Source organism: Nymphalis io, chromosome 3 (assembly GCF_905147045.1).
Source record: "Nymphalis io chromosome 3, ilAglIoxx1.1, whole genome shotgun sequence".
NCBI classification, from domain to species: domain Eukaryota; kingdom Metazoa; phylum Arthropoda; class Insecta; order Lepidoptera; family Nymphalidae; genus Nymphalis; species Nymphalis io.
The window spans coordinates 9163523-9181700 of NC_065890.1; the positions used below are offsets into that span (position 1 = coordinate 9163523).

Sequence of the window (18178 nt, forward strand, 5' to 3'; positions counted from 1 at the left end):
CGCTCATTGCGAAAAAAAAACAAATAACCAAAGCTAAATACCAATTAAAAAAACGAGTTTTTATGTGTTATCTAATATGATTTATGTCAAATCCATTGTTTTAAAAATCATCTGATATTTGCTGTAGATACGAGTTCGTATGGTACCAAATTAGTATCACATATTTCGCATAAAATCAATGATTAATTAAAAAATTATCTTTAGTTGTATTATAGAAAAACTTAAAAAAAATATAAATTAATTACTAAACAAAAGAAGAAAATAAAAGTTTTCAGTTACATTTCAACACATTCATGCATTTTCCTTCATATCAAGTTTCCATTATTATAAACACTTGCTTTCTTAAAATTAAACATACTTATATTATTTAATATTTTACTTTTTATAGTTTACTTTTTTATATTATATAATACACATAGTAAGGCAAATTTAAAATAGATATTTGCACTGCAGTTTTAAACATTTGTGATTCATGAACATCATTAAAAAAAGTGTAGGTATTTACAATATAAAGTTCTAGCTACTGTGAATATCTCATAACATAAGTCATTTCAGTTATGGTTATTTCGTTCGCACAGTTAATAGTGACGAATTCATGAATAATTAATATACACGTACCTACGTAAATGAAACAATTTAGTATAACATTAGTAAGCAAGATGTAGCACCTCCCTGGACGTTTTTACTAATTAAGCAGCAAAGAGTTCCAAAAGGTGACTTACATAATTATTGTGTTAAAATGCTATGTACACATAAATTAACCAACATTTTATAGCCAGTATGATGTTTATAAATATTTTATAGAGAAACAAATAAGAGCTTAACTTTAATAGTTATATTTTATTAGGTATATAGGAGCTAAAATTTACTGTGCACGTGCTTAGACAATGGAGTACCCTGTATACTAAAATCTTTCTAAATTTTCATTTTATAACAGTTGTAAAAAGTGCGTCTTCATAAGGGAGGTGATTTGTTGTTGTTATTTCCCCAGTTTATGATAATGTTAAAAAATGTTTTAACTACAAACGCTTTTTCATTAGCTTCAATTTTATATTCTTATTTTTATCTGCTTTACTATGAAAAAATGGTTATGCTTTCATTACTTTAAATGTGTAAATTTATTTCGAAATTTAAAGTAACATTAACAACCAACCATTTCATTACAACATAAGCTAAAAATGATTAAATCACATGTAAATACATAGGACAATGCGACTATTCGTTTTATCTTCATCATATAGTAAAAAAATATATCAATTCATTGTTATGTGCTTATGCTTAAACTATTTCTATTATATTCGATTTTATTTCAAAGAGTGGCCAAAAACTAAATCTGTATTGCTAAAGCTGTTTGTTTTTAACTTGTTGTTGTAATTAAAATAACTGTCTCATCAATCTAAAATCAAGCGAGCAAAATAAGACATATTATGAAACATAATTCAGTGCCATATTAGTTACATTTCAATTTGGCTATTGAGCATGTTTGAAGATCAAATATTTAGAAGATAATATTAGATGTTTGAAGATCAATTATGGGTAGAAATGCTAATAAAATATTTACTATACGAGCTTTCCATGTAAGCTTGGCTGAAGTTAAGCTCTCCTAGACGTTTGCGCATGTAAAGGGGAAAAAATAAAGAACACTGGTTTCAGGACATTTTAACTGCGTTCTATACATCAATGTTCTCATATGTAGTTTGTCATCTGCCGATGATGATCTATTCCAAAGATTGTTTGAGTATAGGATAATTTCGGAAAGGCTCGGTTATAAAGCATCCCACAAAAATAATGACACGAAAAAGCGCGCAATTGAGCGCAAAAACCCCTAACCTAAATAACGTGATTTACCATGTTTATATTTTAACTTCCTTGTCATTCAATTTGTTCGAGAAAATCATTTACAATTGATTATGATATACATGCACCTAACGAATCGAATTATAAATTTTAATGATGTTAGGAATGTCTGAAATAATTCGTTATTAAATTAAATTTCATTACATTTAAAATGCTTGCCGGAACTTAGAAAAAATTGTTTTTTTTTTCACGAGATGGGTTTGTTTCGGGCTAAGCTCGCATAAAAAAAACCACGAAATAACTGTACTGATAAATAATTCAAAACTAATTCTCGGAACAAGAACAAACAATAACTTATTTAGGAGCTGGATTTACATTTCGTCAAACTTTCATACCTCCATGTAAATATAATAAATAATATGAAGTATTTTATCATACCATAAGACAAATAAAGAAGAAAAACAAATGTATGCTAATAATATTTATGATCTTTGATGCGATTGTTAAAGAAAATGTTTAGACAACTAAGAAAACGTAACCTAGGACCAAGTATGAATATTGTAAATAAATATCCAGGAAGAGCCTCAATCTTCGGACGACCGGCATTTGATACCTGCCCTGCTGCTTGACTTGATAAAATCCCATTCATATACCAAAAGGGCAAATAATTGAATACAATTACCCTGCCTTCCTATTTCATTAGATAATATAAATCACAATCTATGTACTACATACCATAAGCCGTAAAATAATTTAGCATTAAAAAAAATTGCCCAACATTCTTGAGAGAAAGACTCAATTTAGACTTATTTCTTACTTTTCGTTTTTTATCATTGCACAGTGACAACAAAAAATGGATTGAGAATATAATTAATTACAAAGACATTTCAGCAGTACAAAAAACTTCAATCTAAAACATGATGTTAACAATGACATTCAAGGTTGTTATCATGTCATACTATTCATTTAGCTTTAAGTTTTTAACTTTAATTGCAAGTTACTCACTTAATAATATAACTGAAAACTTCAAGCAACTGAGGCCCTGGCACTGTTAATTATATGGTTCAATATCACTTGGTTTTCATCACAAGTCTATTGTTTTATTATATTTGGTGATAGAGATTTATTATGTTCAGTTTAGTTGTAGGAACACTTAGTCTATCACCAAACAGCAACACAAAGTATTGCTTGATTACCATTAGCTAAATGCCTATTCACTTTCCTATACTAAATTATAAAAAAATTAAAAGAAAAAGATTTAATTCGAGTTTGTGACATAGCTAGCCCACTTGATAAATCACACTTACTTGATATGTATCAGGGGTTTTTAATGCATGTAACTGAAGTTGCATGCGATTTATGTCACCACTTTTTATATAACTAGTAATGAAAAATTAATCCATACTTATTAAAATATTATGCATAACCAAGCCTCTTAGTACCACCTTTTAATTTTACCAGTTTATAATATATTGTGTAAATGACAATTTAGTATAACATATTAATAGTCTTTATTTTGCCAACTTTGATTGAAAAATTGATGAAAAGCCTATATTTATTTATGTATTTTCATGTGAATTTATATTTTTTTATATTTAATATTTTTACATATGCAATGCTTGACAATAATATAAATTGAAGGGGAATATGTTAAAAGTAATTATCGAGATCAGTGAGTTCGTCGTCTTTTAAACCCTTTACCTTTTTTAGATTTTAGTTTGTGTTTACGTGCTGTACTGCGAGTGCCGGTAACTTCGTCTGCTAACATACCAACGGTTGTCAACTTTTTCCTTCGATTTTTTTCTGCTTTGGTTACTGGCAAACGAGTCAGATAATTCTCTTCATATTCAGTTTTTTCTTGTTCATACTTAGATATTGAGTGCTTAACATGATTTCCTGTAGTCATTTCCAGTGGTGCCTCAGAGTATTCTTCACGAAGTTCTCGCATAACATTTGAGTTAAGAAACTGTTTTTTGGCTCTTTCCTTATTCTTCTTTTCACTGTCATTCCTAGATATACTATCATCAAAATGCACTGCTGCCAATTTAGGAGGTACATATATATTAGATTTTTCACTTTTGTCTTTTTTGTCGCCATTATCTGATTCAATGCTGTCTTCATCTTCATTTTCTATCTTACTAACCAGATTGGCGGGATTAGCGTGATATGATTGAGGATCATCATCTGAACTTCCAACAACTGCAGTTTTGACAAGTTTATCAATTTGATATTTGAGTTTAGAATCTATTGGACGAATTTTTTCCAAGACAGTGCGTATTTCGACAAGCCTGTCTATGGAAGGGTCAGATTCAATCTTCTCTCCAGAACATTTCCTCAAAACTATATATGTTAAATTAATTAAATAACTTAGAAGCATTTGATATTTCATTTCTAAAAAACTAAGACCCTTGTCCGTTGTTATTTCACCACTTTTAACTCGTAACAACATATTGTCTACTAATTGTGAAACTTGCTGCACATTCATATTCATTTCTGTTAATAATTTTACAGCTTGTGGCAAGTCGGGCTGTTCCATTTCATCTGTAGCCTGAAAATATAATTTAAGATTCGTTACTAAAAACGTATTTACCATAAGTTCCATTTTCAGGATAAGCACCGATTCAATTAAAATAGATGGAATATTTAAGAAAAATAAAACAAAAATACCTGAACCATGTTGCTCCTTTTTGCTACGTGCTTTTTTATGTAACCTAAATTCTTTATAATGTAATGAACTACATAAAATTTAAAATCTTACACTTTTTACATAAATAATGTAATAACAGATAAAGTACTTATTATATTTCTTACATTATAGTTATAAAATAAAATAAAAACATGAAAGCGACGCGTTCCGTGCGGTGTAAGTAATAACCCAAAGAGTATATAAACTTCACAATTCACTTCACGGAGTAACAGCCAATACCATTAGCCAATAAGTATAGTCTATAGAGTATAGACTATGGGTAAGGATAGGTATGTTCTAAAAATAATATTTGAAATTAAGGAAAGAGGAGGAGGAGGATTGACTTGATGAAAATTACATAAAATAACAATATTTGCCTTGATTTGAGAATCTTAGGTCAGTTTTATCGTTATAACTAGAAAAAACGACGGGATAAATTTCAATTTCAAACATTAATATTGCTTATTTATTTCATAAAATAAAAATAAAATAGCTGTTATATATATATATATATATATATATATATATATATATATATATATATATATATATTTATATATAACAGCTATTTTATTTTTCCGATTACCGATTACGAAACCGATTCGATTGCCTAGCAGACTGCGAGGAAGTGGACACATACAACGACAGGTTTGTGGAAACTGTCCGTACGGCTGGGTCTAAGACCTTCAAGACCAGCCGTACAAAAGGAACCAAAAAGATCTCTGCCTCTACCCTACGGCTTATAGAGGAAAGACGGAAAATGATTCTGACGTCCCCAGCTGATGCTGCCAGCTATCAGCTAATCAACAGACAGATTTCAAAGTCTCTAACTCGCGACACTCGCGATATATATATATATAATATATATAACAGCTATTTTATTAATATAAAATAATTATATATATATATATATATATATAACACCAGAGAACGGGCAGCAGCGTCTCTCTGAGTACTATGACTAACTTACTGCGATCGCCAACCCGTCTGCCAAGCGTGGCAATTATGACATATCCCCTCAATGCTTCGCGCAACTAAACCACGGCCCCTAGTCCCCGGCAGCCCTGCTATTTCTAGCCTTGGTAAAAGGCTATTGATTTATGTAGAAGGAGGGACTCTTTATGATGAACTCCCTTTTCAAGAAGCCAGGTCAACGTAAATGGACCTGGGTGAGCCCTGATGGGAAAACCAAGAATGAGATAGACTTCATCTTGTCGACGAGAAGACAAATATTTAATGACGTCTCCGTGATCAATGCAGTCAAAACTGGGAGCGATCACGGACTAGTAAGAGGCACATTACATATCAATGTTAAACTCCAGAGGTCCCGACTGATGAAGTCTACGTTCCGACCATCACCTCTTCAAATCCAAAATCCCGAAGCCTTTCAGCTCGAACCCCAAAACCGATTCGATTGCCTAGCAGACTGCGAGGAAGTGGACACATACAACGACAGGTTTGTGGAAACTGTCCGTACGGCTGGGTCTAAGACCTTCAAGACCAGCCGTACAAAAGGAACCAAAAAGATCTCTGCCTCTACCCTACGGCTTATAGAGGAAAGACGGAAAATGATTCTGACGTCCCCAGCTGATGCTGCCAGCTATCAGCTAATCAACAGACAGATTTCAAAGTCTCTAACTCGCGACACTCGCCAATTTAATATAATGCGCATTAAAGAGGCCATCGAGCGGAACAAAGGAAGGAGAAACGCCAAAGTCATGGCACAGAAGTGTGGTGGTACTTTTCTTTAAGAAGGGTGATAAAACCCTTCTGAAGAATTACAGGCCCATCTCACTGCTGAGCCATGTTTACAAGTTGTTTTCGAGAGTCATTACGAATCGTCTCGAGCAAAGGCTTGACGACTTCCAGCCACCCGAACAAGCCGGATTCCGAAAAGCCTTTAGCACCATAGACCACATACATACGCTGCGGCAAGTTATACAGAAGACTGAGGAGTATAACCAACCACTTTGCTTAGCGTTTGTGGACTATGAGAAAGCCTTTGAGTCGATCGAAACCTGGGCCGTGCTGAATTCTCTTCAAAAGTACCAAATTGATTATTGGTATATCAGGGTGTTAAAGTGCTTGTACGAGAACGCCACCATGTCGATCCGACTCCAGGATCAGAACTCAAAACCTATCCAACTGCAGAGAGGTGTAAGACAGGGAGTCGTGATATCTCCGAAACTGTTTACCGCTGCATTGGAAGATGTTTTCAAGCTTCTGGACTGGAACGGACTTGGCATCAATATCAACGGCGAGTACATCACTCATCTTCGATTTGCCGATGACATTGTAATTATGGCTGATACCTTGGAAGACCTTGGCACTATGCTCGATGACCTCAGCAGTGTTTCCCAACAAGTGGGTCTAAAAATGAACATGGACAAGACGTGACCACTCAAGTCAAGGTTGGAAATTCTGCACTCGAAGTTGTAGACAACTATGTCTACCTAGGTCAGACCATCCAACTAGGTAGGTCCAACTTCGAGAAAGAGATCAATCGTCGAATTCAACTCGGCTGGGCAGCGTTCGGGAAGCTACATGATATCTTCTCATCCCAAATACCGCAGTGTCTCAAGTCGAAAGTCTTCGACCAGTGTGTGTTGCCAGTGATGACTTATGGATCAGAGACGTGGTCGCTCACAATGGGCCTCATAAGAAGGCTCAAGGTCACTCAAAGGGCAATGGAGAGGGCTATGCTCGGAGTTTCTCTGCGAGATCGAATCAGAAATGATGAAATCCGCAGGCGAATCAAAGTAACCGACATAGCCCGAAGAATTGCTAAATTGAAGTGGCAGTGGGCGGGGCACATTGCTCGCAGAACCGACGGCCGCTGGGGCAGAAAGGTTCTCGAGTGGCGACCACGAACCGGAAGACGCAGCGTGGGCAGGCCCCCTACAAGGTGGACCGACGACTTAGAACGAGTCGCGGGAAGCCGTTGGATGTGGGCAGCGCAAGATCGGCCAACGTGGAAATCTTTGGGGGAGGCCTTTGTCCAGCAGTGGATGTCTTTCGGCTGATATGATGATGATGATGATGATGAATTAGATTTTCGCTTTTATTCTTGACCTGATTATCGTTAAGTTGATAGATGTATGTGTACTTTATAGTAATAAGTATTTTTGGTTTCTTTTACTGAAAATTCTGTGCAAAGTTGTATTAAATTAATATTTTATGAAATATGGCAATAATAATTGTATGTCATATACAAACCTCAACTTGTTCATAATCATAATCTTGGCATGTCAACTATTTGTCATGTCTAAACATTAATATAAATTGCAGTATACTTAAACCGATATATTTTTTCTTCTACTAATAAAATGAATAATATGATGATTGTATTACTTTCATAACAAAGAACATCAGATTAACAGGATGTGTACTGTTAGTATTCTATTATAAATGTAATTCTTATTATGTATTAAAATTATTATAATTTTCTTTTTCTTTCGTAGCTTACATTACAGATTTTAACATTGTTGGTAAACTTTATAATTTATAGTCATGGGTTTTATGTCCCTGGTGTCGCACCAGTGGAGTTTAAGAAAGGTCAAAGGATCGAAGTTAAAGCAGTTAAAATGACAAGTATACATACACAGCTACCATATGAGTATTATTCTTTGCCTCTATGCATACCCAAAAATGGAACATTCGTATATAAATCCGAAAATTTAGGTGAAGTTCTACGAGGAGATCGAATTGTGAATACACCTTATGAAGTACACATGGCTGAAAATATTAAATGTAAACTTTTATGTCACAAACAAAACGATCCAATAAATTGGAGTGTTGAAGAGTCTGAAAAAGTTGCAAGCCGTATTGAACACGAGTACTATGTGCATTTGTAAGTTTATTTTTTATTTTTTAGATAATATAATGTGTTTGTTTTAACTTATTTTTTTTTTAATTTATTTATTTCACTATTAAAAACGACTATATTATTATTTATTATTAAAATACCTAAATGTAGTGATTAATTTATTTGCGCAAATGTTATATTTTTCCAAATAAATTTAAACAAGAAAATTTAACAAACAATTAAATTAATTTTTTAAATTTATTATAAAAGTAGATAAAAAAAAACAAACTATACAATACTAATGTATAGAAAAAACACACCGTCTAAAAGATTGTCCTGTGGCATTGTACCCTAGATGCTGGCATTCCCTCTCTGTAACGCTAGACTTAACACTAAGTAAGCACTAGCTCTTGGGTCATGAGAAATGTGGACCACTTTTATTGAAAGATCTTTCATAATTTTTTTAGTATTAGACAATCAAGGGCCTAATATTTCAAAACCCAGCCCTGCAAATTCATATGCTATTCAATTTTATAAATTGAGCTACATTATTTTAAAAAATATCTAACTTTTTAAAACCATGTAACTCCTACAAATCTTAATTTATATGAGTATTAGACTTATTATGATGATTTTAAATTCATGGTTTTGATAGAATTTTGAAGCTTTAATTATATTTAAACTTAATTATTTTGTAATAGATCCATTAAGACATAATATATTTGTAAACTTACCTTATATCTTTTTTAATTTTATATTCTTTGTTCTAGATTGATAGACAATTTACCTGTGGCTACAAAAACCATTAATGTTGATACTTCTGAAAGAACAATTGAACAAGGCTATCGCCTTGGATTTACGTCTAAAGGAAAAACATACATTAATAATCACCTGAAGTTGCTCCTTAAGTACCACAAACATAGCCAGTAAGCTATTTTTTTCTTGATATATACACCACTCAATCTAATTCTATTGTTATACTAGCATCCTGCCCCAACTTTATATGGGTAAAATAAGGATTTTATCCTGTGAATTTTTTAATCAATAAGATATAAACATTTGACCAATCTATTCGCCCATACAGTAAAGTGCTAAGTGACAGCCTTGTTGATCTAGTGGCTAGATATAAGGCTGCAGACTGCTGAGGCCCTGGGTTCAAATCCCAAGTTAGGCCAATATAAAGTTGAGTTTTTCTGTCAAAAATTCTTTGTAGCAGCCTTCTTCAACACTTCTGTGCCTTGGAAAGCACGAAACCCGTTGGTCCTGCGTCTGAACTCTTTCTGGTTGTGTCGAATTGCCATCCCATCAGATTATGAGAGTTAGGGAATAGAGTGTGCACTTGTGTTTGCGCCCACACTAGTGCACTATAATATGTCATGCACAGTTTTTTTTATAGAATAGGCGGACGAGTATATGGGCCACCTGATGGTAAGTGGTCACCAAACGCCCTTAGACAATGGTCTCGTAAGAAATGTCAACCATCGCTTACATAGCCAATGCGCCACCAACCTTGGGAACTAAGATATTATATCCCTTGTGCCTGTAATTACACTGGCTCACTCACCCTTCAAACCGGAACACAACAATACCAAGTACTGCTGTTTTGCGGTAGAATATCTGATGAGTGGGTGGTACCTACCCAGACGAGCTTGCACAAAGCCCTCAACATGTCACAGTTGGACAACCTCTCTTGAGATTGGCCTCCGTGGCTGAAATTGGTCCAGAGGACATTATTATTATTAAAGTGCCAAGGGCATATATTAATATATATGCATAAAGCACACGCCCTCCTTATTTTTTCATGCGTTTATTTATTATTAGGTTTGTGGCTGCTCAATTTTTTATATAGCATTATAAAGTATTAAATAATAAAAACAATATTCAAATTAAAAACTACTACTACTACTCTACAACTATTCAACTATTTGTAGCTTACAAAAGGTGTAGGTAAATAATAGACTAAGCGTAGTATTGTTCTCTCCTGTTATACGTGGTTCGCCCTCAATATATAATATGCTATGCTAAACTTTTAAAGGAAAAAAATACCCCGTGTTACATTATTGCAATTTTCGTAGGGATCTCTATTTTTTTTCAATAAAATGTAGTCTATTTTACTCACTGATAATAAGTAATATTGTTTACAGGGATTCATACCGAGTTGTGGGTTTTGAAGTAGAAACATTTTCTGTTAATAAAGATCAGTTGACTTTTGTCGATGACTCCTGTCAATTTTCATCAGAAGCCAAGCCTCAGCTTGTAAATGAGGATACAGGCACAAAATTATACTTTACATATTCAGTGGAGTGGGGAGAATCTGAAATTGAGTGGGCATCTAGATGGGACATATATCTAGGCATGAAAGATGTTCAAATTCATTGGTTTTCTATTGTTAATTCAATTGTAGTTCTCTTCTTCTTGTCAGGTAAGGTTTTCATATTACTATTGTTAGTCTACAAGCCTTGAGTTATTAAACTTTAATTTAAATAAATGTATTTCACTTTAACATGTGTAATATTATAAAACTTTTTAGGTATTTTAACCATGATTATTGTCCGTACATTAAGAAGGGACATTGCAAGATATAATTCTGATGAAAAAATTGAAGACATGATTGAAGAGACAGGCTGGAAATTAGTACATGGAGATGTGTTCAGACCACCTCCCAAAAGGATGTTATTTGCTGCTGTTATTGGAAGTGGAATTCAAATATTTCTAATGTCCCTCATAACAATATGTAGGTCTACTTAATATTAGCTAATATTGTAATATGTTTATCATTTTTGCTATAATGAAGTACTGATAATTTTAAAACTGTTATTAGTTATTTAATTTAAAAAAATATTCTTCCAGTTATTGCAATGCTGGGTATGTTATCACCGGCTAGTCGTGGAGCCTTAATGACTGCAGCAATATTCCTTTATGTATTTATGGGTCTTATAGCTGGTTACTACTCAGCTCGGTTGTATAACACAATGAAAGGAAAGCAATGGAAACAAGCTGCATTCTTAACGGCTACACTATATCCAGCAATTGTATTTGGATCATGTTTCTTTTTAAATTTCTTCATCATGGGTAAACATTCTAGTGGAGCCGTACCTTTCTCAACTATGATGGCACTTTTATGTCTCTGGTTCTGTATATCTCTACCCCTAGTTTATTTGGGTTATTATTTTGGATGTAGAAAACAACCATTCCAAAACCCAGTTCGAACAAATTTCATCCCAAGGAAAGTACCAGAACAAGTTTGGTATATGAACACTTTTGTATGGTAAGAAAAAAAAAATTTTTAAATGATTTCATTTATTTTTTTCATTTATTTAATAAATTTATTTTTTATGATTTCAGCATTTTGATGGCTGGTGTACTTCCATTTGGAGCTGTATTTATAGAGTTGTTCTTCATTTTTAATGCTTTGTGGGAAAATCAATTTTATTATTTGTTTGGATTTTTATTTTTAGTATTTTGCATACTCGTTATTTCAGTCTCACAGATTTCTATAGTAATGGTGTATTTCCAACTATGTGGTGAGGTAAATATTTATCAAAACAGGCATTTAAAAAATATCACACTTTAATTAAACATAATATAATAACATCTTTAACTTCCAGGATTATCATTGGTGGTGGAAGAGCTTTGTTATTTCAGGGGGATCTTCCGTTTATATATTGATTTATTCTATATTTTATTTCTTTACAAAGCTGGAAATAACAGAGTTTATACCAATATTGCTTTATATTGGTTACACAGGTAAGTTTCATTTAAAGCAGGTATACATATTTGTAGTTATTACATAGTAGTAATTTAATATGGAGTAACAGCCAGAACTTTTTATCCAAAAAATATTTTTATTGCATAATGTACATTCAATGAAATATTTAGCGTTTTTTGTGTTTGCTACTGTTTCCAATACTTTAGAAATTTATCTTAACCAACAAATACAAAGATTTTAACAAATTTTGTTGACAACTAAAGATAATTTTTGGAAGTTCTATCCCCGATACATGCCGGATCCCTTGCTCCTTTATGTTTATGCAATTATTTATTTAAATAATTTAATTGAAAGATGGCAACATTTTTGCAGGACTTATGGTGTTAACATTTTGGATCTTAACTGGCACAATTGGATTCTTTGCAGCATATACATTCATACGAAAAATATATGCTGCTGTAAAAATTGACTAATTAAGGACTTGAACTTGAAGCCATTTACTTATAAGAATTAATTTAAAAATCGATTATGTGTAATTAGAGAATGCATATGTGCAGGTTTGACTGTGTGTAAATAATTTTAACTAAATAGCTTATTCTTTAATATAACTTGTGCATTTCATATAGTAAAATGAGTTTTGCTTAGCTCATTATTTAATTTTTAATGAAAGGTTGTTGGCCTAATTTTTAGAAAAGACAATGCACAATGCTAATTCTAAATTATATTTATAGAACAAACATTACAAGCGTATTTTAAAGCATAATTATATGGTATGGTGTAATCAGGTCCACGCGTCGGGAGGTAATTTTATTTGAGAATATTTTACTGAAAACATATTTTTTTCAATAGCTAATATGTGACGAAATCTATATTTTTAATTGTTCCAAATATTTTAGGGAAAATAACATACTTCGAAATAGTGATACTGGCTGGTTTTGAAGTGAAACTAAATATGAACAAATTTTCTTTTAAATGTCTATATATTGTGTGTGTATAGGTACTTGCTTTTGTAAACGACAGCTCTTAGAACATTTAATTAATCAAGTACCTAATGCATTAAGCCATTATTATTAAATTCTGTGTAATTTTCAAATGATAAAACTGTTAAAGATTATAAGTCATAAATTAATCGTCATCGATTATATAATTATATCTTATTGAAATGTGAGATTAAAAACAAATGTCGATACATATGAAACAATCGGAAGTATAGAAAATCTTTTGTTATATATGTACCTACGTATGGTTCCTAGCTAAATTTTTTATATAGTGCGGACCTCATACTTCTAAATGAATAAATATAAGTACTTCACATTGCTATAAGTGCTTTAATTCGCAATAAATTATTACAAAGACAAAGACATCTATCTTAAAGCTTTTATTTTTATTTATTACAATTTACATCATTTTATTTTAACTACATACATTTACATTACATTTTGTCTTAACTATTCACTACTAGCCAAACGACAATTCGGTGTATTCTGATTTGCTTATGTTTCATATTAATGTTTTAAAGTAGATATGAACTTTAGCCCAGTAAAAGTTTTAAAACATTTGCCTATGAATGCCTAGCAGCTGAAAAGTCCGAATGGCATATTCCATTGTAAACAGTCCTATCTATCAAAATTAATATTAATCTAAATATCAAATAATAAAATAATTTTACTGTTTAAATGTACATAATATTGTAGTTTTAAGCTACATCTAAAATATTTGATAGTTGTAATATGTTTATCTAAGTATTCGGAATGTTAATAAGTATATGCAATTTACTATAGCTTAAATATGAGAAAGAAGCAACTATTAAATCGCTATGATGATTAATTAACGTTATTTAATATAATTCTTGCAATAAGTACCGTCTGTACCGTCTTTAGTCTGTTGCAAAATTTCATTCTCTGCATAAACGTCATAAGTCAACAAGTGTCAATGGTGGAGTTATCAATATTGTCATGTCACAATGGCAAGTGAAATGTCATTAAAAAACTGATAAATAGACTATATTTTAAAGTTATATTTTTTATTGTGAATTCTAAATTATACATTTTTGTACAAAATGGAAACCAAAGTAGCAGTTGTTACTGGTAGTAATAAAGGTATAGGGTTCGAGATCGTAAAAGGATTATGCCAAAAGTTTAATGGTTCTGTATATCTTACTGCTAGAAATGAAGAACGCGGCAGAATAGCTGTGCAGAAACTAGAAAAGTTAGGTCTCCGACCTTTATTTCACACGTTAGATGTTACAAGCGAATCTAGCATAGAGGAATTTGCTAAATTTATTTCTACACGTCATTCCGGCATTGATGTGCTCGTAAACAATGCCGGTATTTTAGATTTTGATAAACCAGTAACAACCTATGAAGAAGCTAAGAAGCTTATGGATACAAATTTCTACAGTCTTCTTACAATTTCTAAAATACTTTATCCACTTCTTAAAAACGATGCTCGAATTATTAATATGAGCAGTGACTGGGGTCTGTTGTCCAACATCAGAAGACAGACGTGGTTAGATATTCTTGCAAAGGATGACCTCACCACAGATGAGATATTGCAGTTTGTTGATGACTTCTTGCAGAATGTTAGAAATGGTAAAACGGCATTTGTTTCTTTTGCTGGCCATAATGGTGACTATAAAGTTTCAAAGGTTGCTCTGTCGGCTCTTACTTTTGTTCAGCAGAAACACTTCATAAAACAAGGAAAAGATATATCTATAAATTGTGTCCACCCTGGCTTTGTTAAAACAGACATGACAAAAGGAATGGGCGATTTCACCCCTGAGCGTGGAGCCAGAGCTCCTCTGTATCTAGCACTGGAAGCACCACAGTCCCTTAAAGGCACATTTGTGTGGCATGATTGTCATCAAGTGAACTGGGATGATTAGTTATAAAAAGAAGTTAATATTGTTTTAATTCTGTGATAGTGTCACATACACTTAAACTTTAATATATGTTTTTTTAGCAACATTTGTTATGTCATTTGATTTTCCTAAAAAATGATGTCAAATAAGAATTGTCATTGTTAACCTTTTACAAAAAGGATTTACCTTATTTAGATATATACCATTGAATTTTACAAATATAACAAATCAATAAATTAACCAAACACTGGAAAAAAATTATTTTTATATTTATTTTTTGTTTTTAATATGTACACACGGTTATTGTAATAATGTTTTTGATAAAGATTGCAATCTATCACAAGCTAAAAAGTGTGAAATCAATTCAAAATTACACAAAAATACAGGTATACAACAGTATACGAATTATCTATATAAAATAGTATCATCAATATTTATTATCTCTGGGCTTAAAGCGCGCGACCACGTTCGCGCTTAAAAAATCATTTTACCCTGAATTTTCTTTGTCAAATATTTATATTTCCCTTTATTTGAAACAGTCATTAACGTATTACGTAATATTATGTTTATAATGAATAGTTCTCGTAATGTCATCTTAAAAGACTTAGTAGCCTTTATCTAGTAAAGATTGACATATAAATTGCGAGTATGTCGAGGCTGGGTGCAAAGATTTTATTCTTCGTTTTATGCTAGATAGAGTACAACGCAAGCTCCATAATATCGTTAAAAGTACTCTATATTTCTGTATCTCTCTACATAACGATTTTTATACGATTAACATAATTACGTATTAATTCTTTACGTGCTTATATTAGCTTACTATACTGTAGTGAAACAATTAGGTAACTATTTTTTAGACTAAGATTATGAAACAAAACCCTTTTTAAACGCTTAGTATTTAGACATAATATCTTATAGTATTATAAAAAACTTTAAAATGAAACAACATGAATAGAGTTAATGTTTTGTTTATACAAAACATTAACTATACACACACCAACAATATTTCAATGATAAATAGACCTATATTCAAAGATTTCTTAACTTGTATATATTTTATGTTATAGGTAGGCGGACGGACACATGAGCCACCTGATATTAAGTGGTCATCACCACCCATCGCTACATTGGCGATGTAAAAAATATTTACTATTCCTTACATCGCCAATACCGACCTTGGGATCGAAGACGTGTTGTGCCACGTAGATAAATACTGGCTCACTCACCCTTCAAACTGGAACGCAATAATACAAAACTATTGCTATTTAGCGGTAAAATATCTGATGAGTGGGTGGTACCTACTCAGGCGGACTTGCACACAGACCTACCACCTAGAATATTTATATATATATTTATAACTAAAAGTGTAAGTAAAAGCAAACATTTAATAAATTTTAATATCGTTTCCATGTAAGTGTTTTTGGTACATGTAGGTAACTATATTTTATATTTATTATTTATAGGTAAATTAAAATAATCAATATAAAAATTCTGGAAAAAAATAAACGATAATTTATTTCAGTTTATTTGTCACACATAATTAACTTTAATCAAAATAAATAATATTCATTTTCGTCGTTTTCAATATTTTTTATAATCAAAATTGACTTTTACACTTTAAAATTATGACTAGTAATTATAGATAGGTACGACTATTGCAATTTATTTGAATAAAAACTTAGAAAACGCCTATGTTTGAGTTATGTTGGTTTATTATCACAGTAAGACGGGTGGATAGATCGCTTGACTCAATTCTAATAGTATCATATTAATTTAAATATCGTTATTTTGAAGAATGTAACGGACATACATCTCCATATTCCCGTGGGAAATTAGGACAGCTTCTCGAGTAGGTGTGCATTATAAAACATTAGGTTTCCAATTAGAAATCATTAAGAATAACGTGATTATGTGCACCAATAAATGTGTTCGCAATTCAAAATGACTTTAAAACTTGGATCAGATTACCATGATTTTGTATCAATACAATCTATTCATAGATATTAATTTGATAAAACTGTTAAGTGATTGTTAAATTTTAATGTTAAAAAGACACATCAAGTTCGGTTACTAAAACCGTTTATGTTTGTTGTCTTTCCCGTCACATAAAAAGTTTAAGTAAATCAAGTAATAAGCTGTAGTACAAACAGTATATATAAATTATAATATTCTTTGGATATTCAATAACATATTCATAAGTAAAAACCGGCATTCTCACAATTTGTTCTTGTAATACCTAGATTCAATTTTGTTTACGCTCGTTGCTAACAATTTTGTCGCAATCTACTGCATATGAATCTGGTCGATGATCATATTCAATTATTAGGTCCTTACATATGAAATTAGCGTTTTGTCGTACTGACCACTTTGATCTGAAATATCTCCTCTTTGGTTAAGAATTCCAAATTTTTAAATTCATTTAGCTGGTACATTTGAGTTTTGAAAACAGTCATTCATTTGCTTTTTCCTCATTATTTTTTTTTTTACCGCACAATGGAAAACATGAAATATATTTACGAGTACGAGTTCTACCGTGGCACCAGTGTTGCAGAATCAACTCGAAGGATCAATGATGTGTACGGCGCTGGTGTCGCAAAAGAAAGCACGGTTCCTTTTTGGGTTTCAACGTTTTCGTTCTGGAAATTTCGACCTTCAGAACCAACCCCGTGTACGCCTGAAGACCAAAGTGGAAAATGAAGAATTAAAGGCTATTGTGGAAGCGGATCCATCACAAAGCACTTCAGAGATAGCTGCAGGCTTCGGGGTAAGTGATAAAACTGTATTAATCCACTTGAATCAAATCGGGAAAGTAAAAAAACTTTAACGATGGGTACCTCATGAATTGAGTGAATCGAACTTACAAACATGCGTCGACTGCTCTGTTACTTTGCTCAACCGACACAATAATGAAGGGATTTTAAATCGAATCATTACTTGTGATGAAAAGTGGATACTGTACGATAATCGGAAGCGCTCGTCGCAATGGCTGAACCCTGGAGACCCAGCTAAATCCTGCCCTAAACGAAAATTGACTCAGAAAAAGTTACTTGTGAGTGAGAGAGATTGGTGGATTAACGCCGGTTTCGTTCACTACAGCTTTCTAAAATCTGGCCAAACGATTACAGCAGATATTTATTGTCAGCAACTGCAAACCATGAACGAAGAACTAGCTGCTAAACAACCGAGATTGGACATTGAGATTTTTTTTTATAAAGGGATCAATGAACTACCTATGAGATGGCAAAAGTGCATAGAAAACAACGGTGCATACTTTGATTAATTAAATATATTTTACAAAAAAAATAATTGATTTTATGTTCC

General features: G+C 32.2%; 3 protein-coding genes across 3 annotated transcripts; 2 read left to right on the forward strand and 1 right to left on the reverse strand.

Moving 5' to 3' along the window:
* Positions 1-29: 29 nt before the first annotated feature.
* On the reverse strand, positions 30-4675 carry LOC126780922 (neuroguidin). The gene is made up of 2 exons (XM_050505617.1): positions 4465-4675; positions 30-4345 (listed from the first exon to the last, which is right to left on the reverse strand). Exons 1-2 carry the CDS (start codon positions 4471-4473, stop codon positions 3467-3469), a joined length of 888 nt encoding a protein of 295 aa, XP_050361574.1. The 5' UTR covers positions 4474-4675; the 3' UTR covers positions 30-3466.
* A 3054-nt stretch (positions 4676-7729) lies between these two features.
* LOC126780909 (transmembrane 9 superfamily member 4) lies at positions 7730-13371 on the forward strand. The gene is made up of 9 exons (XM_050505601.1): positions 7730-7873; positions 7945-8333; positions 9059-9214; positions 10433-10710; positions 10819-11022; positions 11139-11556; positions 11634-11817; positions 11897-12035; positions 12370-13371. The coding sequence occupies exons 1-9, from the start codon at positions 7865-7867 to the stop codon at positions 12468-12470; spliced, it is 1878 nt and encodes a 625-aa protein (XP_050361558.1). The 5' UTR covers positions 7730-7864; the 3' UTR covers positions 12471-13371.
* Positions 13372-13451: 80 nt separating this feature from the next.
* Positions 13452-14963, forward strand: LOC126780926 (carbonyl reductase [NADPH] 1-like). Its single transcript, XM_050505621.1, has one exon. It carries the CDS (start codon positions 14057-14059, stop codon positions 14879-14881), a length of 825 nt encoding a protein of 274 aa, XP_050361578.1. The 5' UTR covers positions 13452-14056; the 3' UTR covers positions 14882-14963.
* The last annotated feature ends 3215 nt before the right edge of the window (positions 14964-18178 follow it).

Excerpts from the sequence above, each read along its gene's own strand:
- LOC126780909 (XM_050505601.1), top strand. Across the intron at positions 11,557-11,633 it reads TATATGAACACTTTTGTATG|CATTTTGATGGCTGGTGTAC; the intron begins GTAAGAAAAAAA and ends TTATGATTTCAG. Across the intron at positions 12,036-12,369 it reads GCTTTATATTGGTTACACAG|GACTTATGGTGTTAACATTT; the intron begins GTAAGTTTCATT and ends ACATTTTTGCAG.
- LOC126780926 (XM_050505621.1), top strand. The coding sequence starts at position 14,057 with ATGGAAACCAAAGTAGCAGTTGTTACTGGTAGTAATAAAGGTATAGGG.